Source organism: Molothrus ater, chromosome 1, assembly GCF_012460135.2.
Source record: "Molothrus ater isolate BHLD 08-10-18 breed brown headed cowbird chromosome 1, BPBGC_Mater_1.1, whole genome shotgun sequence".
Lineage (NCBI taxonomy): Eukaryota > Metazoa > Chordata > Aves > Passeriformes > Icteridae > Molothrus > Molothrus ater.
Window position 1 is genome coordinate 37,204,629 of NC_050478.2, and position 22,134 is coordinate 37,226,762.

General features: G+C 38.4%; 1 protein-coding gene across 1 annotated transcript in view; it reads left to right on the forward strand.

The window, feature by feature from the left end:
* The first annotated feature begins 1,964 nt into the window (after positions 1-1,964).
* Positions 1,965-22,134, forward strand: part of KCNH8 (potassium voltage-gated channel subfamily H member 8) — a 176,956-nt gene continuing 156,786 nt past the window's right edge. The window contains exon 1 of the mRNA XM_036379185.2: positions 1,965-2,209. Within this exon, the coding sequence (XP_036235078.1) occupies positions 2,134-2,209 (76 nt within the window). The 5' untranslated portion in view covers positions 1,965-2,133. The remainder of the gene's footprint in view (positions 2,210-22,134) is intronic.

Consider the following 22,134-nt stretch of genomic DNA (forward strand, 5'->3'; position numbering starts at 1 on the left):
GTGTGGCCATTTATGGCCTTGCAGACTTATAAGGCAACAACTTGACTCCCCTTGTACCTTTTTGCCTTTTGTGATGACCAAAATTGAAAAATACATTTATATGTTTAAATGTATATGTGGGTTTGCTTCTCCTGACTGCCTGTACTAGGACTAAGAATGCATTCCTTTCTCTTTCGTGGCATTCCTACTTAAATGGTGTTTGGTCAGGCCATAGAAAAAAGTGCAAACTGAAACACAATTGCAGCACCACAGGCTACAACATAGGCAAGCCTTTTGTCAGGTTTCAAAGCTTTGGATTTATCTTAACAACCTCTTTTGCTGAGCACTTTAGCAGAAGTGAAAACCTGATCATGCTTTCAGAGTTTTCCAGGTATTGAAATAGGATTTTCTTTATTTCACTAGTGAGTACGTGTACCATCAAACCCAATTAGCCAGAGAGGCCAAACGGAAAATTATAAATAGAAATTAATTTTGTGACTCTGCTTATATTGAACTGGAAGATATGAGAATAATAATGAAAATTAAAAATTGCTGGTATTAAAAATTGTATACTTTAAGGACAAGGCTGACATGCATTTGAAGATTATCAGGTAGAAAGAAACTGATAGTACTTTGAGATCTTGAAGATTTCAAAGTACTGTACAGGCAGTCTCTCAGTTCATGTGCTACTTCTGAAAACTGATCTGGCAGCTCTATATCAACTAGTTCGTGAAAGGCTGCTAGTACAAGGGCAAATAGACAGATTCATGATCTCAGCAAAATACTGCTGCATTCTCCAGAGCCAAGGTGAGGTTACCATGGGTAGGCTTTATATTGTGCTAGACACCCTGTGTATCAGCATTTTCTGAGGTTCTGGGGGGTTTTTGTGTTTTTTATCTGTTGTAAATAAAGACCATTTTTTCTCTTTTGTAACCTCTCTATGCTGCTTATACAAAAAGGTGGGAATCAAAGTCTTCTAACCATGTGGAGAAAGAGAGAATCATAAATAAACAGGAATAGCAAAAAATACTAATAGCAGTACTGTAAAATAGCAAGAACCCAACAGGCTTCCTCTGCACAGTGACTTGGTAGATTAGGGAGTGTACTCCCACTTCTTTTCTCTAGGGTCTTTTAATCCTGAAAGAACATGGGGAAGTTTTTCCATTGCTGCTACAGTAAGTGAAATGACTGTACTATGGAGAGTTGACTGGCAGCATTTAAAGAGCCATGGTACCAGTCTGAGCAGGTTACTCATCTGAATGTGGAATGCCACTTCTTTCTTACTATTGTTCCATATTTATTTATCGGAATTTACACAATAGACCTTCTGGGCTAGGATATGTATTAATTCTCTCTTTGGCTGGCAGAAAAAAAATATTTCAGGAATTTTTCAGGGAAGAATGTTGAAAGAATGTTATAGGATGTACTAACAATCGCAGAAAAATGCCTATTCCTTAAATGAAATAGCCTAACCATGCAAATAATGTCTGGGGCCACACAACTGGTGGAGAATTATCCATGTCCCAGTCTCACTCTCCAGTAAGCATCTCCAGAAGCATTTGCTATCTATCAAGGGTGTTTCTTGTAGCAAAGTAAGAGCCTGTGCTTTACCCTGCGATATTGTTACTCATAAAACAGGCTCCCTGTGAGCTGAGATGCCGGCGATCCTTCTCAGGTGCTGGAGCCGAAATGTGTCTGAGGCTGCCGGGGGCGGAGGAGGCTCCGTAGTCCCCGGGGGCCGCCGGTCCCTGCGCTGCCCCGCCCCACCCGGCTCCGCTACAGGTGGATAAAGGTGGCTCTTCCCCAGCTCCCGGCTCTCCTCCAGCCCGGTCCTTCCTCACGGCGGCTCTCCCCAGGGCGCCCCCCTCCCCCTCGCCTTGGGAGGGGTGCGGGGAGGGGGCGCGGGCGCTGCCGGCCGGGGGCGCGGCCCCGCACCTGTGCGCGGTCCCGGGGCGGGAGCGCCGTGCGGGGCCGGGGCTGACGAGCGGGGGGCTCCCGGCGCCGGAGGCGGCGCGGCGGCATCCCCATCCTCCTTCTCCTCCTTATCCCTCCGCCTCCTCCCTCCCTACCTTCCCCCGGGCGCCCTCTGCACTTTCTTCTCGAGCCATCCTCGGAGACAAACTTTGATGGGGAACCTCGCACCGCGCTGGAAAAATGCCGGTTATGAAGGGATTATTGGCACCCCAGAACACCTTCCTCGACACCATCGCCACCCGGTTTGACGGCACACGTGAGTGCGGGCTGGGGCTCCGGACTGCCGGAGAGGGGGATGCACGGGGGGCATTGCGCGCCCGGTGGGAGCTTCCTCTTCCCTCCGCCCCCCGGGGGTTCCCTGGTGCCAGAAGCCGGCAATGAGGAAGGCGAGGCGAGGGAGCTCCCAACCTCCTTCTCCTGCCTGGCTTCTCCACAGCTTTGCAGGCGAGGAGGGCGCCAGGTCCCCTCCGCCTTCCATGCCCTGCGCGGGGTCTCGGAGGGGCTGAAGCCCGGCTCCCTGCGGGAAAGTTGCGCGCTGCACTGGGGCTTCCCCGGGCAGCCGAGAGACCGCCCGGGAAAGGCACGCTCAGAGCCTGGGCAGGGCTTTGCTAGGAGGGTTGAGTTATTTTGTTAAGTACCCCCAGCCTTGATGGGGGTTCGAAATGTCCCCAAAAGCTGAATTTCTGTGAGTCGAGCTCGGCAGTGGCAGCAGCTGTTGCAGGGCGTTGTGGAGACAGGCGGGCGGGCGGGCGGGGACCGAGGGCCCCCCGGCGGCCGTGGCAGCGGTGGCGGCCCGGCTGCAGGACCACGGACAGGTCCCGGCCCGGGCGGGGCCCGGCCCGGCTCGGCTCCGCTCCTCCCGCGCCTGGCGGCTCCCCCGGCCGGGCGCTGCCTTCGCCGGCACGGCTGGCGTGCTCCCCCTCCGGCCCTGCGGGGGGACCCGCCTGTATCCTGACTTTTGTTTCTTCTTTAACGGGGCTCGCGCATAATAAAAGGAGAGGGAGATAGCGGATTTGGGCGAAAATTGACTGCCTTCCCTTTAATTCCCTTTTAAGAAATCTAGACATCAACAGTGGAGAATAAACAAACTCAGATTTGAGTTGCTGTTAGCTGTTTCTTGACTGAAAACATTGCTATCTAATTGGTTTGGTATCTTCTTGATTATTGGCATTCCCTCTATGGTTCAATTACTGTGTGATTAAGACAGCTGAAGTGTGATTACTGAATCAGCAAGTTGTAAAACGTCAAGAAAATGATGCAGTCACAGAGATCAATTGCAGAGAAGCACAGAACTGCATTATAATTGCTCTGCTAGTCTGAGGATACACAGATAATTATGATCCAGGGTTGTGTGTAACTGATACTTCACTATAAAGCAATCTCTTGTAAGACTACTTAGATGTACCTTTAAATTCCTTTGACTACAGAGCTCAAAGTCTTTTCCCCCCATCCTCCAACCCTTTATTTCTACAAAGTGTATGGGTATTATTTACTGCATATTGGAGCATGTGGCTCTTATTAGAGTTTTATTGCTGATACTGCCATTTGCCAGAAAAGCAATCCTTCCCCTCTTTGTGCTCAGGACCCTCCCCCTTCACAATGGTTTCCTTTCAAAGGATGGAGCACATAGCCTGTGAGCTGTACACACAAACACTTCACATATTCTATACTGTTCTTCAAAGATTCAATTTAGCAAGCAACATTAATGATGACATCCAGGTCTCTATTTAATAAAAACACCAGAAAAATGTCTAATTCCCATCTTCTCAGTGACACCAACAGGCGAGTGTGGTAGAAAGCTCTTTTCTTAGCTGGATTCTACACCCATATTGAGCTCCTTTTTAAGACAATAATTTTGGTGACTTTCATAAAGTGAAGGACTGACCTTTTCTTAAACAAAAAACAGACCCCAGCATCTTACATTGAAATTTAATGCTAACAACTCATCTGCATTTTTCCTGGGATATAATTGAAAAAGAATGTAATTAGGTGTTTAAGTTCACCAGAGAGTACAGCACATTATCTATTTATTAGAGTCATTGAAATATTTCTTTTTAGTTAGCTTTCCAGAATCTGGTTTAAATATTAAACAGGGGTGTTCTAGAAGTTGTCATTGCATGATTATTGGCATGTGAAATATTCCAGGGCGTTCACACAGAAAGATGTTCTATGTACTATGTGGTTTTACACCTCGAAAAACTTTGCAGGAAGATACTACTCTATGGAAAACTGCTGGCATGTCTCTTAAAATACAGAATAATGTAACATCTCCTTTAGAGCGTTAAAGTGATGAATCAGCTTCATGTCATCTGAAACAAAGTTTCAGAAATAGAAATTATTTCAGTTCAGAAACAGCTCACCTGCTTTGTTGCTTTGGAAGTGCCAAATTAAAATATAAAATTAATTCATCTTTAACTGGCCAAAAGAAATTCAAATAAAAAAGCACAATTTTTCAAAACATGTGTACATATCTGACAATCAAGTAGAAAAATTAAAACCAATTTATTTTTCATTTAAATTACCTGTGTGGCTGGTATTCCTGAGCTTGCTCAGGTGGCTAAAGCTAGAAGTAGTACCCATGGCTAATCCTTGTAGGAATCAGTCCCATGCCTTACTAGTTTTATGGGTGATACAGTCTGTGGAAAGAGTAGGATTGATACATGATACTGAACCTGAGGTTATGTTTCAAAAACTTTGACCTCCCACATGCTGATATTTAAATGTTAAAATACTGTCTCATGTCCAATGTCCTTTTTTTTTTTTTTTTTTTTTTTTTTTTTGCTGTTGTTCTAATACAGTCTGTAGTTAACAGACCTCTTTTCAGTTTAAGCCTCTGGGAAGGATATATTATGTTGTCATCAGTGATAGACTAATCCACCAATGCATCTTTAATCCAGAAGAGGGATAATTCTAATTCCGGGCAAAAGTGCAAGAAGGGATTCCAGATAATATTAGAAAATATGCTTTGGTTTGCACGGAATTTTCAAAATTTCATTGACAGATCTTTTTCAACTATACTACTGCAGTGACTTATGTCTAAAAATTTCACTATGAAATACTGCATATCTCAAAAAAATGTATAAAACAAGTTCTTGGCAGGTGCTACAGCTGCTCAGAATTCTCCCAGTAGATTTTTTTTTCAGTATGTTACACATCAGTTGTCTTTACATATAAAACCAATAATATGTGCTAAAGAAAGCAATTAGATAAATTTTGGGGTTACTATTAGCTGTGCAGGAGATTGCAGAAATCTGCAAATTTCCCATTACCTGTGTTGCGCATGCGGATGAGCAGCATTAAAGGTTTGCTTCTCTGGATTTCCATGGCAGAGCTCTTGGCTCTGCCTCTGTGCTGTTATACAGACACCTTCTTCCAACTCAAAAATATCTTTTGTAGTCCTGACACCTTAATTTAAGTTAATGGTTTCTCACAATGTTTTCCTCTCTGTCCAAAATGTAAACACTAAGTCATCCAAAGACTTTTTGCCCCCTCTGTTAACAATGTGTTTATTGCCTATGTGGAAAACAAACATAAGCATTTCAAATGAGTGGTGTGGGGTTTAGGGGTTTTTGTTGGTTTAGTTTTGTTTTGCTTTTGATATTTTCAAGACAAAATAACATTTTAAAGTGTGAAAATATAAACCTATAATTAATCCCACCACGAAATATTATGAAACTGAATGTCTGAAGTGAGTTATTACACTTCAAGCTTTTGAATGGAAAATTTGCATATTGTTGCTCCTTAACCCTATTTAGATTAGACAAAGCATTCAGAAATAGTTGCATGTTAGGAAATTATGTTCTATTGTTTCCATATATATCTATATATATACACACACATACATAAATATTCTTCATGCACTATTTATTTATTTTAATAGATTAAATACACACCAAAGTGGTAGTTTCTGGAAATTTGTGAGACTTTCTCAGGGAGTAAAGTTAACAGAGATTCAGCAAATAGCCTTATTAATTTGTATTTAAAAAAGAACAACAATTTTGTGTACGGTTATACTATGAAATGACAGCTGAAGTTCTATAATTATCTCCTGTCTGTCATATGTGATCAGATTCCAAATTAAGTGTGTACTTCACATTCTTATTGACAATTTTACACTATCCAACCTGAAGATCAAGCTGAGTAAACTTCTTCTTGCTCGGTGTCAATGGTGATAATTTGTTAATTCTCTATTTGCTGAACAACTTCTACATTCAAATATATTTTCCAATTAAAGTCGTGCTCAAGTACTAACAAAAGGATCTTTGCACCTAAACAGCAATTTTCATAACTGTTTGTTTTTTTTTCCTTCCTGAAAAATGGAATCAGTTTTCTGATTGTTTTAGTTACCCTTGAGGTATGATTGAAAATCATCTGACGAGAACCTACAGATTTAAGCACACCAAATGTGATGTCAGCACACTTCTGCTGGCACTGTGGGTAGAACCAGGTTGTCTCTTTTGCATCATTGTCAGAGTAGTTGAAAGCCTTTGTATGCAGTGATCTTTCCAGATTGCAGGGTCAGATTCCTCCCCCACTCTTTCCCAGCTACCCCCAGCACTTGCTTTCCTGTCTCACAAACAAACTGGTGATGTCTGCTAAGTTGAACCAGTGAACTAACACTTTCTGCAACTTTGTTGTCAAATTCTCTCTCATTCAGGGTGAATCCTGTCCTCTCTACACCAGTCAATGTGCTGCTTAATAGTATCACAAAAACTTCAAAAGCAGAAAAGTGCTTAAAGTGCTTCTTGGCTGCCTGGGGGTTCTCCCTCAAAAACGGGCTCAAGGAATTGCAGCAGTGTCAGATGTAGGGAAGCAACAACTGAGTTTCCAGGGGGAGGAAGCTTTTCATCAGGCTCCAGGATCAGAATGTTCCACCTGACAAAGACAAAATATGTTCCAATTACACACTGGGAGCAGAGTGGCTGCAAAGCTGCCCAGCAGAAAAGTCCCTTGGAGTGCTGGATGACAGCTGGCTGAACATGAGCCAGCGTGTGCCCAGGTGGCCAAGAAGGCCACTGACATCCTGGCCTGTATTAGGAATTGTGGGGCCAGGAGGACCAGGGCAGTGATCATAGACCATACATGGCACTGGTGAGGCTGTACCTTAAACACAGTGTCCAGTTCTGGGCCCCTCAGTTCAGGAAGGACATTGGGGTGCTGGGGTGGGTATGGAGCAGGACAATGAAGCTGGTGAAGGGTCTGGAGAGAATGTCCTATGAGGAGCAGCTGAGGGAGCTGGGGTTGTTTAGGCAGGAGGAAAGGAGGCTCAGGGAGACCTTATCACTCTCTAAAACTGCCGAAAAGGAGGCTGTGGCCAGATGGGGATTGGTCTCTTCTCCCAGGCAACAAGTGACAGGATGAGAGGACACAGTCTCAGGCTGTCCTAGGGGAAGCTTAGGTTGCATTTTAGAAAGAAATTTATCACTATCCCTGCATGTGTAAGGAAAGCCTGGATATGGCACTTGGTGTAAACGTGGTGGTGTTCAGTCCTAGGTTGGACTTGATGATCTCAGAGGTATTTTCCAACTGAGTTGATTCTGAGATTCTGTAAATCCTGTGACCAAGGAAGGGTGACTCAAACTGTGATAAGCACTGATCAAATTCAAAGAGACTTCAAAGCAGTGACAGTGGAAAATCTGGTGGTCTGTCAAACTGTCCTTCTGAAGGAATAAGTGCAGGGAAGCTGGTCAAATTCTTTGTCATAGAGATGGGGTAAGTTGGCCAGAGGGAAATTTCTAAAGATGCTTCTATTCTTGCTCCTATGTTAATGCAGAATTGTTTAGTGCTTTTTTACTCATATCCTTGAATAAGTAAATAGTGTGGTGTTGTGAATTAGTCATTTGTCACTGGAAAAATATACAGTCAACACTGGAAAGAATATTGCCTGTTGTCAGCTCAGAGCCTCAAAAAAGCAGACCTTACCTCTCTTGACTTTTCTCTGAAAGATGTGACCAGCACTGCACCTTCCTGTAGCTCCATTACTAAAAAAGGCAAATATGATTTTTAATATAAACCAGGGATTGGATGCTGGAACCTGTTTTGTATAGTTGCTCTTTGCTGGAAGTAGCCAAGCGGCTAGATTAGGCAGCTAACTGGAAGATCTTTTCCTCTTCTTTTGGCACAAGTTTTGGGGGTGTAGAACTTCATAATTTGAGGTCAGTTTATCTGTTTTTCTTCACTTTCAGCAGTTAGAGTAACTTCTGATTCTAGCTTGAGCTAAAATTTGACCTGAAAGATGGAAGGGTTTCAAGGCATCTTAAGACCATGTTTTGCTTAATTTTTCAGTTCTGGTCCCAAGGATCTGATTCAAGAAAACAAAAATGTATTCAGGCATTATTTCTAATGTGCAATCACTTTAAAACCATGAAAAATGGTCATTACTGTATATTTTATTCAGAGTCGATGTTATTGCTAGAAAAAATACTGATATATTCAAATTCCTGGGTGATGTTCTCTTATTTTTTGCTAGACAGAAATAGGGCAGGATAACAATTCTGTAGTTACTCCATTCAGAGGCTATATAATTCAGTAATCACACTGATCTTAGATTAGTATTATAAATATAAAGTTGGACTAATAGCACACATCATTACTTCAGAAATAAACCCTGTATTTGAATTCAAGGCAAGCATTTGAGATTTAAGAATGAAAACATGCATTAAATAAGGGGTATTTTTTTCCTGAGTAACAAAAGAATATTATCTTCTATATTGTTTTTGGGTAGAAACCTGATTCACAGTTCAGTGATCAAATCAAATCTGTATATTTGAAGTTACATATATTTGAATGAACGTGTACTTTGTGTGAGTGGAAGAAATATTTTAGTGTTTCTAAACCATAGAAGATTATCTGGATTCCCACTGGAGAGTTTCTGTAAATGTCCCTTTATTCCCTTCCCCAGATATATATTACTTTTTTTCTCGGTCTACGCATTTCAATGAGTAAATAGATTTATCCTGGAAACAGATTTCTCTTATTGTTATCATTACATTTGTACATTCAACTTCTATTTTATCAATTTTTTATTTTGTTTGTGCAGGTAGCAATTCTATATGCATTCCCAGTTGTTTTTGGATGTAAAAGAAAGGTGCTCAGAGTATTTTTCAGGGCTCTAAAGAGTAGAAATGCAACAAAAACACTGCCTCAAGCACATGTAGGGGTGTAAACAAATAGATGTACATGAATATATTAAAATAAATCAGGCAAGATAGGGGTTTACAGAGCATTCACTGCTCCTAGTACTAGTCTGAGGAAATGAATTTTTGGAAGGAAAACAAGGTACATATATTACACATGCTGTAGCCTGGAAAAGGTTAACAAAGACAGTTGCTACAGCAGTTTTGCATCATCACAAGCAAGCTCATCTTACCTTGTGTTAAAGTGACTAAAAGAAAAAGCAGGTAAGGAATAACCTGCTCACAGAGTAATTTTGTTTCTTGCCCACTCAATCTAAAAATAAATAAATAAGAAATAAGGAAAAAAGAAAGGGTGGCAAGGGAAGGGGGGGGTGGGGGTAGGGGACGCACAGCAAGATAAAGAAACAAACACAACATTCTCAAATCTCAGAGAGGAGAGAGATTTCCTTAACAGCAAAAAAAAAAAAAGTCTTCTTTTGGGCTTTATCTTGCCAAGAGCTTCTGGCTCCTTCTGTTTTCTGGGACTGGTAGTAGTATTCAAAGACTTTGGAACAGGTGCTGTTCTTAAAATACAAGCGCATTCAATGTTGAACTTGACATTAAATATCGTCTGAGCATCCCTAAAGCTTAATGCTGGCTGTCAATCATTTCAGGGACAGCTGAAGACAATTGTGTTATCGAGAAATATGTTGTCTTCTCTGTTGATCTTTTGAAGAGAAAACAGCTTCCAGTATGCCAGCACTCAATTAGCTTCCTCCTCAGGCCTTACTTCTGATGACTAGGAGTCTAGGATTATTTTGGTTTTTTTTCTCTTTTTTAAACCTATGGAAATAAAGAAGGATTCATTCTGAGCTGAAAAGACCTGAAATTCATTGTTATAGCTTTTTTTGGTGGCCTTTTCTTTTTGCCTTCCATCTCACTCAATAGTTAGTTATGATATGTGACTAGGCATCTTATTGCAAAGAAATGAATGAGAGTTCTGAGCTAGTCCTTGTGTTATTTAATTGATGTTTAGAATGAGAAAATTTGCTTTGGAATCAATTAGCTTGATTTTTATTTTTTTTTCCCCCTCTAAATGTCAGATAACTCCTGGACAAGTGATGAGTGTGTTTTTGCATAAGTTCTGCCTTTTCTTACATTTTTAGTTAGGAATTTCTCACAATCTAGTTTAGGAATTTACACTGATAGGAAAAACAATAGAGAAACTATATTGTTTTAGAGGAAAATGTTTTTTCTGCAAAAGTAATCTTCTTTATGGAAGATCAAAAGGACTCTTTGGAGAGTAAAAAACCTTCAAAATAATAATCACAGTGTATCATTGACAAGCTGTTTTCTCTACTTTTTTGTGTGTTTTTTAATGGTTGAAATCAAAATACATGGTATTTTAATCCACATCTTTCTTTTTACTGTATGAATTATGTTTGTGAGATGATAAGACATTCACTGCATTTATTAAACTGGATTGTCTCTTTACTGTGTTAAAAGATCTTGAGGTTTGGAATTTGGACTTAACATTTTATTTTTTTCACTTCCAGAACAGTGGGAAGAAGAATGCACCTCATAAAACACGTAGTTACAGAATTATATGTTAGTGATTTAAATAATTAAAAGTTCAATGTAGAAAAGAATAGGTAATAAATATTAATGAAAGGTCTTGAGCTACGCATTTGCCAAGATTAAGGAAAATTAACAGGATCACTGATTTACAGAGGAATATATATAGCTGTAAGTTGTGTCTGCTTCAGTGCTGTAATAATTGGGTGACAGCATGGGAGGAAAAGGTGAGAGAATAGTGCAGTTATGCACTATATTTTGGGGGCCTTTCAAGGTCTTACTGTATATTAGTCTTTGTGATTTTTAAAGCATGGTTTTAATGGCCCTATTTGAAGCAGAACTATGACTATGTTATCTTCTTAGTCATGCTCAAGAGTTTCTTCTGCACTGGAAACAGAAACCAGGATGCATTAGAAATCCTGCCTGTCTTTGCTACCTCTTTGCATGTTCACAGGAATAATTGTATTGGTTGTTGGTTTGTTTGGGATTTTTTTTCAGTTGATGTGTATGAGATGTTTAGATTCACCAGGAGAGTGACTCTGCTGACATCTGACATGCCTTGCAGAGCATGCACCTGAGAGTGGTTAGAGCAAGGCATGGTCCATGGATCTGTTGCCTGGTCGTCCTGCCTGGAATTAGGCAGGTGATGCTCTTCCATTGTACTGCACTGAGCACTTTCCCTAAGGAAAGGGGGGGTTGGGAGGCTTGGCCACCCACATCAGTCATGTGAATTCACTGCAGTGCAGTGTGGGACCACAGACACGATTCATCCTTTACACACTTACAGGTTAAAGCATACTTCCAGATTTTATTCTGATAGGGTGGATATTTGCATCCAACTATTTTCAGTTCCCTGTAAAATCTTGCTATTTTCCTGTCTGAATCAGCGATTTTTGATTTCTTCAAATTCATTAGCAATTACAGTTGATTATTAATTAACAAATTTTTGTACCTGTAGAGAGTAGCCATAAGTGATGTCTGAATTTTGAAAAAGCAGTCTCTTATCCTTTAAGAACCTTTAAAAACCCAAGATTATAAGCAACCTTAAACACAAAATTGATTATTTTTTAAAAAGTTTACTTACAGAATGAACTGCAGTGGTGATTGAATTTTAGAGGTAAGGGATAGTCCTGGGTGGTAAAGTGTACAAGTGATGTTTGACCAAGAAAGGAAAAAGGAGGGAGCAGCTGTGAAGAAGCAGAGATGGATTGACTGATGGGTTTGCTGAGTGAGCAGCAGGCATTGCTCTGGATGAACCAAATGTTTCCCCACGCTGCTGATCGATCCCTGCAGCAGAGGCACTGATCAACAACAGTCAGGATGGACAGGAGAAATTGCTGCAGACACTTAAACACATCAGTCATGAGTCTTATATAAATAAGACAGGCAGGTGTGGAACTGTGTTCGTACTGCTGTGAGCAGGATCCAGATGGGGATTTGGGATTTTGTTTCCAATTACATCCAGTGCTAATCATCAAATTAGATAGTGGGAGCAGTAACTCTTGGAGAAATGCAGAGGCTTTGCTGCCTGCATACAGTTGGAGCTATCTGAATTGCAGTTTTCCCCCCTGCTTTTGTTCTGATCAAATAAGACAGTTATGTATCAAAAATGTGCTTTCTTTTGATGCCAAGAGTGTCTTCAGAAAAGCAATTGTCTATCTGGACATTTCAACACTTAGTATTTCAAATAAGCTTATAAATAGAGAAACATATAGGATGATGACAAACTGCTTTAATTACAGAAGAAATCATTCTTCAGATAGGATAAACACTTCATTTATTAATGTTTCTGCTGGTATGTGTCTCCTGGGAATGATTGCTTGAACTGTCAGGGGAGCTACAGATCTTCTGTTTGTGTCTTTTGCAGTGAATTTTTGTAATGTTGCTAATTTCTGCTGAGTTTTTTTTTGGGTATGCTTTTTAAACATAAACAATCACAACCTGATATTGTATCAATCTCATCTGGAACATATGAAATTACTGAAGCAATAACTTTATACAAATAGGTATGATCACTCAAAGAAAAAGGTGGAGATTGAAACAGCCACTTCATGTGTCAATAAGTCAGATGTGAAGTACAGGTAAATAGTTCAACTGGCACTCTCACAAGTGATAAACATGAGTGTCTCTTCCAGGGAAGCAGCAGACTAAGTTCAGGGAAACAAAAGTCATTTAATAAATAAATAATCTGGAATTATAGTATTTATTTTGCAGTTTCACTTTATTCTTCATTTAAAAACAGGTTTCCCTTTCATGAGTTCATTATAGGCAAGGTCCTCTCACTTCCTCTCACAAGGAAGACAAAGGCCAGGAAGCCCAACAGTAGAAATACTGTGTGACCCACACCATGATGGATGGATCTTAATAAGCTGAGTTTTAGGAGCTGAGTGAAATAATTACAAGTAAAGCTAAGAGGTTAGAATTAATTGGGAGAATATTATTAGGTTTTTCCCCAGCGTGATATGCTTGATATGTCAGTTTATATGAACTGTCATTGAACATAATGCCTCTAGGTGCTCTATGAAAGGTTATGAGACATCTTCTGCCAACTTTACATATTCTGTTTTATGGTATGACTTTCTAAGAAAAGCAAGAATGAAGAAGAAGTTTTTTACATTTATAGAATGAAGGCATTGGCTTCTAATCTTTTGGATGCTCAAAAGTCTATAAAATTGATTGTATTTAATTAAGATATACATAACTATTTATTCAATGAACTATTTTTCTAAAGCAAAGTTAATGAGAAAGAGTCCTTGTTTCTTAGTTTGATAGTAGCTGTTTTTCTAGCTATTAAATTTTGACATATTGCTGTGCTGAGAACAGTGATTTTATTTCATCTGTTTTAATGCTTAGAGTATTGTAGCAGTTTGCACAGCACTTGAATGTTTTGGTGTTCATTTATCATGGCTAATTCATAGCTTCCAGGGAGGATCTGTGAATGGCACAATAAACTAAATGTAATAACAGAATAGTTTGCTCCTGAAAGCAGGTGCTTCCTGATAGGTTTTTCAGGCTTGGCAAGCAAAGTTTGTGGCAGCAAAATAATGCAGTGATTGTTCTAATACTTTGGCTGTGCAAAAAAATGGAATCCTTCCTTTTTGACAGACCAGTATATTCTTTGGCACATAATACAATGCCATCTTGGGCCACATGATGCAGAATATCTCTGGGGCTGGTGATGAAAATTTGGATATGTCTTTCAGCCAGGCTCAGTCTAGCTGCAGGGCTTGCTGTTCTACTGCAGGGAAGCACCAATACTTTTCTTGTTCTGGGAACCTATTTTCCAGATAAGTCCTTGAATAACAAATCAAGTATCAGAGCTGGCATCTACATAAACAGTGTGGACCCCTGACAGGAAAGGGTCCAAATTACAGCACTGTCTGATGTTCCACAGGCCTGTCTGCTGGGATTGTGAGGCAAGAGTCAAGAGCTGTTCTCTGTATTATCAAGAAAGTAAAATAGTCCCCAGAAATAAATCAAATTTTTGTCAAAAATTTGATTTCTTTCTGGTAGCACTGCTGCTCCATACTGAGGGATATGTTTGTACACTTGTTAAATCCTCAATAGCTCCTACACTAATTTTATACTTGCACTTAAAATCAAACATGTGATGTAATAACAGAAAACAAAACATATTTCTGAAGGCAAAAAAAAATCTTCAGTTTTTAATTATCTGAAATTTTTGATCAGTCCTGAAATTTTATCAAGTTTTAAGCTTTAGAAGTAATTGTCAGTAACCTTTCACATTTTGTTACTCAAGAAATGTCATGATGACCAAAATAATTTCAAGATCTCTTGTAGCATCTAGGTATTTCTGTTGTTAGAATATGGTGCTAGAGAACATAATAGCTACAGCAGAAGAGAAATAGAGAAGTAAAAAAAGTGAAGGCTGTATCTTATTTTCAGAAGTGTAAATTACTATGAGAGTTGCAGATACCAGACTTTCACCACTAAAAACCACCCTTGCACCTTATCTATCCTATTCTTGCCATGAAAGGGACACGTTTCACACTCTTAATCCTTCCAGCATAGTTCCTTTATATGAATGCATTGTTGCACATGAGAAGCATATTTGCATTCCTGTGTTTCCAAAATTATTCTTATAAAATGACATCCTGACAAGACCAGACCAGCTGGAAATGTTAAACTTGGCTTAGACTGTACTGATGACAAACAGGAAGGAGCAAAGCATGGAACTAGATAGTCTAGGCCACAGAAACTCATATGCATTAGAAACAGAAAATATCTCGCTTTTTTCTAATCTTATAATGGTCTCAATCACAGACCTTGAAGAAATGAAGAGGATTTTTCATGACAGGAGATTTGTAACAACCTACACTATGATGAAACAGCACGTCTATAAAGAGCAATTCTATCTTTACTTGCAGTGCATATCTTTCAGAACATTAACGCGCAGTCAGCAAGACAAAAACTTTTCATATAAATGTGGTTTTAAATGTCCAGGAGGAAAAAAAAGTTCTTCTAAAAATGTACTCTACTTTCCAAAAAGTTGTTCTAATGACACAGCTTTCACGTTAGCTTTCAGACCAAAATCAGAAAGCAAATTGCATAAATGTTTAAAAGGAAAAAAAAGCCTCAAACTAAAAGAGGAACTCAAACAAACTTACATCATTGAAAATGTGGCAATAATAAATTTATGTATTTTAGCACATTGATATATTTTTATTTCAGAACTTAAGGATTGCAATATTGTGTTCTACCACATTTTGGGAAGCATCGAAAACAGAGTGGCTTTTACTGGTATTAACTGCATTTTCTGAGGGACTGCTGAATTTGTTTTCAATTTACTGAAAGTAAAAATAGAACTACTATGAATACTCTAAGGTGTCACAGTATGTTTTCCTGCTTTCTAAATCATCAAGACCAGAATCTCCCAGCACTTCAACCAAGTGCACTTAGCTGCTTCTTCGATGTAGTATCTTTTCCAATTCCTTCCATTCCAGCTGGATACCAGTGACTCAACCTGACTTTCTCCCAAGACAGCTCTCGACCCGGCTTAGATCAGTTGGAAAATTTCTTTTGCAAAGTGTGAGAGAGTTGTCCTTGAGGTGTGGGGACATTTAGTTGCTTCCTTGTTCACCAGGCTAACTGTAAAGGGACTGGGAGGTTTTATTTCCATAAATAATACACAGGTTCCAAACAGCTTTGTGAGGACAACAGCACAAGCCTAAGTTTTTCTCCATAACTTAAATATATAATCAGTGATGAGAAATGAAAACCTTTAGACCCTAGCCCTGGACTGGTCACCTTTATTATGCAGTGAAAATGGTACCAATTCAAATGGATAGCTGGCAAATTACTTTGGATAATCCTTTTCTCTTTGTTTTTAATTAATAATTTTGTTTCCTAATTTCACAAAGTGCAGAAATTCTAACATTTAATTTTTGCTAAAGTATCAGAGATAAAAATCTCTTCAGCTCTTGCAAATATATGAAAGGGGTAAAAAATGAATCTGTGTGCCAAAGAATCCTTGTTTACCCTTGCAGTTGAGCTGCTATATGAATATTCTGTAATCCAGTACAGTAAAGCTGACACTGAAATTTTGTGAAATTGGGGCACGAGTCATTTTTCTCCTGGCTGCTTTATAAAACTTATTGTATCTCTTCTTCCCTGATAAATATTGCTGAAAATAGGCCAGGGATTTAGTGTTGAGAAGAGAGGAGATGGGGAGAAGAATCTGAGGTGTATGGGAAACACAGCCACTTAAGTCCTGTTTATTACAAAAAGCAGCAGTACATTAAAACTTCCTTGACAGATTCAGCAAGCATGGGCAATCCATTGCAGTTCAAATATCACCCTTTAGAACACTCTGAAATAGACACCTAACTGATTCTGTATTGAAGCTTTCCAATTTAAGGCTTTTTTGGCTTCAGTAACCTGAAATAAATGTGATGCATTAATTCTGAGTCTATTGCTGTGAGGGAGAAAATAAATCAGTTGAAATACTCAGAAGATAGCAATATATGCTATTTGTCCTTCTTGCTATTTTAGACAGGAGGTTTTTTTTAGCACTGAATACCTCTGAAAGGTATGGTGAGTGTGGCACTATTTTTCTTTGCTGAAGAGTTCAAGTTATTTGCAGAATGGAGTACGGGAAGGTGCTTTTCTTTCTTTTGTCTGCAGAGGGAATCTTACATTCCTAATCTTTAGTGCTTCTTGGATGCACTCTAATTAGAGGTCTAAAATAGACTGTATAACTCCCCTTCATAACTGCATAAAACTTACAAGAATCTTGTAATAGCTCCTCTGAAATCTCTGATATCTGGAAATAGTGAAACCCATTATGTTTGAGAGTTGCTTTTTTCTGCTTTTATGGGAGGATCTTGCATAACACCCTGAGAAGAACACCTCTTAAGAGAACTGATGCAGAAAGAGTGGTCAAAAGCAGAGCCACCTAGTTTCTTGTCTTGCATTTTTTTCCATGCAGATGAACTTGAACTAATTTCATCAATAGAAATTACTGCCTAAGTGGAATAATTTATTTGCTTGAAACAATTTAGAAATAAATGGCACTTAAATGAATTTTCTAACAACATTCATTTTTACACTGTTTCAGCTAAATCATACATTAGCACACAAAATGAAGCAGCTGGAGATAGTTCTGACACTTGAGAAAATACCCAAATTTGTAGCCATGAATTTAACCCATCTGGGTATGAAGAATATTTTTTTAGATATGTGTGATATTGGTAGCAGTCTTAATATGCACATCATGTGTTTTCTGATAATTAAACCATTATTTGAGTATATATTCAGTTATTTAATATCTTTAACATTGCTGAATACAGTTTTAGTTTTGCCCAAAAACGTACTTGAGTAATATGAATTTAGCTGGTTTTGTTAGTAGAATCAAAATCTGCTTGCTGTTTGTTTGGGTTTTTTTTAAATACTGAAATAATCTCTAATGTAATTGCCAATGAATCACACACTGCATAATACTCCAAATCTTTCATGCAGTCTTTTTTGGTTTTCCCCATGAAAACAATTTCTTCCTAAAATAATAGCATTATCTGGCATGCAGTGTCTGAACATCATGTACTTACTATGTCCTCTGTTGTTGCATGCAATGGTAAAGATTATATCAGAGCAGTTTCCATATAAACTGAACCATTGATTTATAACATTTTATGCCATTAAGTACTTCAAAATAGTTTTATCCACTGTTAGGATGAGTTATGAAGTTATGCATTTATAACGCAAAAAACAGCAGAACAGAAATACTTTTAAATATTCCTTCATATTCAATGATTGTAAAATGCCAGAGCTTTATCATTAACAATGAAAAATAAGTCTCCAGTTTGGTTGCCTTGGCCTGCATTCATATTTCCATGTATAGAAATGGGGCAATAAGGAACAAGTTCCCCTGACATATCTCAAAGTACAGATACAAAATAATCTTATACAAAATCATCCATATCTGATGAGTCAGCATGTTATATATAACTTGCAGTGCATTATTTTTATAAGTGACTTCATTCTTGGAAATATAATTTTCAGAAAAGTCCAAGGAATGAAGTCAATTTTAAACTAAAATTTGAAACTTCTGGAGGACCAAATGTTTCAGTGTCTTTATTAGGAACACACTTACTAAATAGATTGCCAGACATAAGAAGGGGACAGGTGGGTCCAGATGGTGTTTTCACCATCTGAAAAGTGTCCTTCTCTCCATTGATTAGAGTACAGAAGTATAGAGTAAATGCCTGAAATTTGACAAGACAAAAGGGACCACCAGTGGTCTTTTTTCACTGTGTTTAAATGGCCACAGTTATGAAGTTCAATCATTGAAGAAAACTGATTCTTTTAAATAAATTAATTTAAAATATATATTTTATATATATATTACAGGAAGTTCTAATTGCTGTAGTGATTGAATTCAAAACCAGTTCAGAGATAAAATTTCTTTCTGACAAACCAAGTTAGTATTGATATCTGAACTTAAGTCTACTGGCCATAATTATCATCAGTAGTAGGTTACATCTGCAGAGAAATGTATTGAAAGCTGTGTGCCAATTAAAACTGGGAATGGTATTTCACAGAGTTGCTCTGATTTTACTCTAGGTCTGAACTTAATTCTGTTTTTAATGAAGCTAAATTGCAAATTAAAACCCCTGTATAACTCTTGGCTTCCAATGCAGAGGTAAATAGAGTAATGTTGAAGCAGATGAACATGAGAAACTGCCTACTCTAGGTTAAAAGGAAACACAGGTGGGCCAGGAGCGACTGGGTTGTTGTTTGCCACTTACCTCATGTTAGCTCATAATCCCATAAGCCTTTGGGAGATTACTGTAAAACAGAGCAGTCCTGTAACAATGCTTCTCATAGTCATAATCAGGAAAAAACCTGTTTCCCAGTAAACAGAAGGAGCTCTGTGCACCCACCAAACCATAAGCCTTTTCAGGGTAAGCCCTCTCAGCCTGGAAATACTGGCTGCTTGCCACTGTAAGCTCTCCTTCACTGCTCCTCAGGAACTTGCAAGCCCAGACTTCAAAAAGGAAAGAGGGCTGAAAATGTCACTCCACAGATCAGATCATTCACAGATAGAATATTTTCCATGGGAATGTTATCCTCATCTCTCCTGATACTGCTTGCGGCTGTGCAAGGTGTTTCATTGCATAATGGGAAAATACACAGGCAGTAGGTTCATAGGAAATACTTGATGTCTGTCCTTTGTAACATTATTATTACTTTAACTCAAACTAATACATCATTGCCTCTTGTTAAGGAGTTTGCATTAAAAATGAGGCTTGGTTTGAATAGCTCATAACAGTGGGGTTGGAACTTAAAGGTCCTTTTGAGGACCTTTTGAACCCTAATCATTCTATGATTCTTAGATTAGGTCTCCTATATGTCCTTTAATTTAGATAAAACCTGTATGTGTGACCCCTGTCTGGTATCTGCAGTGTGTTTCACATTTGCTGGATGCATTCCACCAAGCAGAGTGCCCTGCTAATTCCATGCAGTCTGTGGGACAGGTAGAGTGGCCATGGAGACCTGGTTCATTCCTGGTCTGGAATGGCAGGAAGCATTGCTGACATTGTGCATGATGTCCTGTAGCAACATGCCAGATCCAGTGAGACCACAGTAATGTGCACAGTAGACTGCATTTCTGCAGTTTCCTGACAGTGATGGTCCACATGTTGCATTGGCTACTCTGTCCCTCAGTAAAGGCTTTTCCCACTATTTCTGGACTTCCCATGGTCATACTTTCTATCTTGCCCATTCAGAAGTAAGTCCATGGGAGTGTACTGCACAAAAAATATAGGAAATTAAATTCTTTCTTAGTAGGAAGACTGAGCGTGGTATGAGGGCAAATCTGAGGGGAAATTAAGATATCTGATAGTTCTAGAGTCGAGTAGAAAGGTAGCATTTTGGATGATTTAAATTATACCTTCATTCTGGCTCTTGAGGCAGTTATAAGGCTGAGTAAATAACAAAATTCCCTAAATCAATTTTTTTCTGTCCTTGAAATGAGACTTCATGTACACTTAACTTGCAGGGGAGCTCTGAAGAATATTTAATGCTTTTAAAACATCTTGAAGATGTACAATGATCTGCAAATATTGGCCTTAATTACTAAGAAATTATTCATTTTCCAAATCCATTAACACTGTTATTATTTTATTTTTGGTTACTGCTCTAAATGAATATCTTTAAAAAAAAAAAAAAAAGATATCAAATAAACTTAAGAAAGAAAATTGTTTTTACTCTGGTCCAACCTAAACCTTCTTTGGGGTGAGTGGCCAATTCCATGAAAGTCCCACCCTGTTTGGCAGAGCAGTAGGGCTGTGCTAGGTTCCAGCTGCTGCTGTGAATTGTCACCCACAGAGCAATACTGACACTATAATTTTGTGTAACTCCAGCTTAACCAAAACTTTGGGTTTCTCAGTTATGATGCCAAATTTGTTTTAAGAAGATTTATGATGTCTGTGTAGTTTCATCTTCTCCAGATATCATTGCCAAATTAATTGAAACTGAAATACATTCTAGAAAAGGGTTTCTTTCCATGTTTTTTTCAAAGTTTATATATAATGTTGCTATTACTCCTTATCATTTTGTGCCTCAAATACTCTCTTTTTGTTTTCTTGTATTTTTTTTTCAATTGGAGTTATCCATTCTCTCTTAATGCAATGTAATTTTTTTGAAAACATCACAATAACAAACAAATTATAAAGGCTTCTCCATTTTTTTCTTTTCCTTTTTTTTCCCCTTCATTTTCATTTTAAAGTTTTGGTACTAACATTTTCTTCCATTCTATGTGTGAATGCTCCACACCCACTTTCTAGGAGTCGGAGTGATGCATAGATGGGACAGATCAGAGAACTTAATAGCTGGAAGACTATTAAGAGATTCTATTTGTTAAAGACTGCTGAATCTTAAGCCAAAAATGCATATGTATTACTCTTTCAGGGACTTATTGTGGAGAAATTCGACTGTCATGAACCTATTAGAAAGCCTGTTCCTGGAATTTCCACTTTCTTCCTTTCCTTGACTTCCAAAAGTCTCTTCTTTTGGTTTATTTTTTTTTTTTTTGCTTGGTTGTTTTTTTTTAACATCTATTTGATACTATTCAGTATATTTTTACATTCTTATAATGCCTTTTTTGCTTTCCCATAGAGACAGGGTGTACATGGGCAGTGGAGAGCGTGATCACAAATCTCCATGGCCCTCATTCTTTCCAGCTCACAGCTGGCTGTCACTCCAGCTGCTGTTCAGTTATCACATCCACTACTCTTGTTTAGGAGGAACTTAATTGTTCACTGACTAATAAAGAAGTGTACCCAACCCTGCTGACTCCCAGCTTATCATGGGCCAGGATTTAGTCTCTTCTCTTTTTTTGAGCTATATGATTTTTTTCCAGGCCCCTTCTTTAACTTTTTGTCTATAAATCACAGGAGTGGTGGCACTTTATCTTAACATATTCTTTAAGATTTCACCAAAAATAGTTTTTGAAACATATAAAAACAAGGTCCTGTGTAATCTTAGCAAGAAAAATATCTTCTGAATTGTAAAGTAAATCATTCTTTCATGGGGCTAAATTCCAGAAGTTCATACTTATTTAAATCTTAACCTTTAAACCCTAGGAGGATGAAAAGTATCTACAGGACACTACAGCTCAGCAATAGCTTACTGTTCAGACTGAAATATTTAAAAAACTCCTATACCTATGTGCAGCCAAAAATATATATATAATAAATGATGAATGGTGAACCTTAAATCAGATTTTTATTTGAAAGATGATAGGAGAAAATATGTTGTTTTTTTTTTAAAACAACTTTATAAGACTTGTTTGTCATCCATTTTTAGTAATAGGTCTTCATATTATGCGCCACAGTTCGTGCTGTTTCTTGAACATTTTCATACAGACTTTCAGATCAGGATGTGCCATAAATATCCCGGTATAAATAATCTATCATTATACAGACATTTAATAAATAATGTATGGCTGTGACAAGAATGAGCAAACAGAACT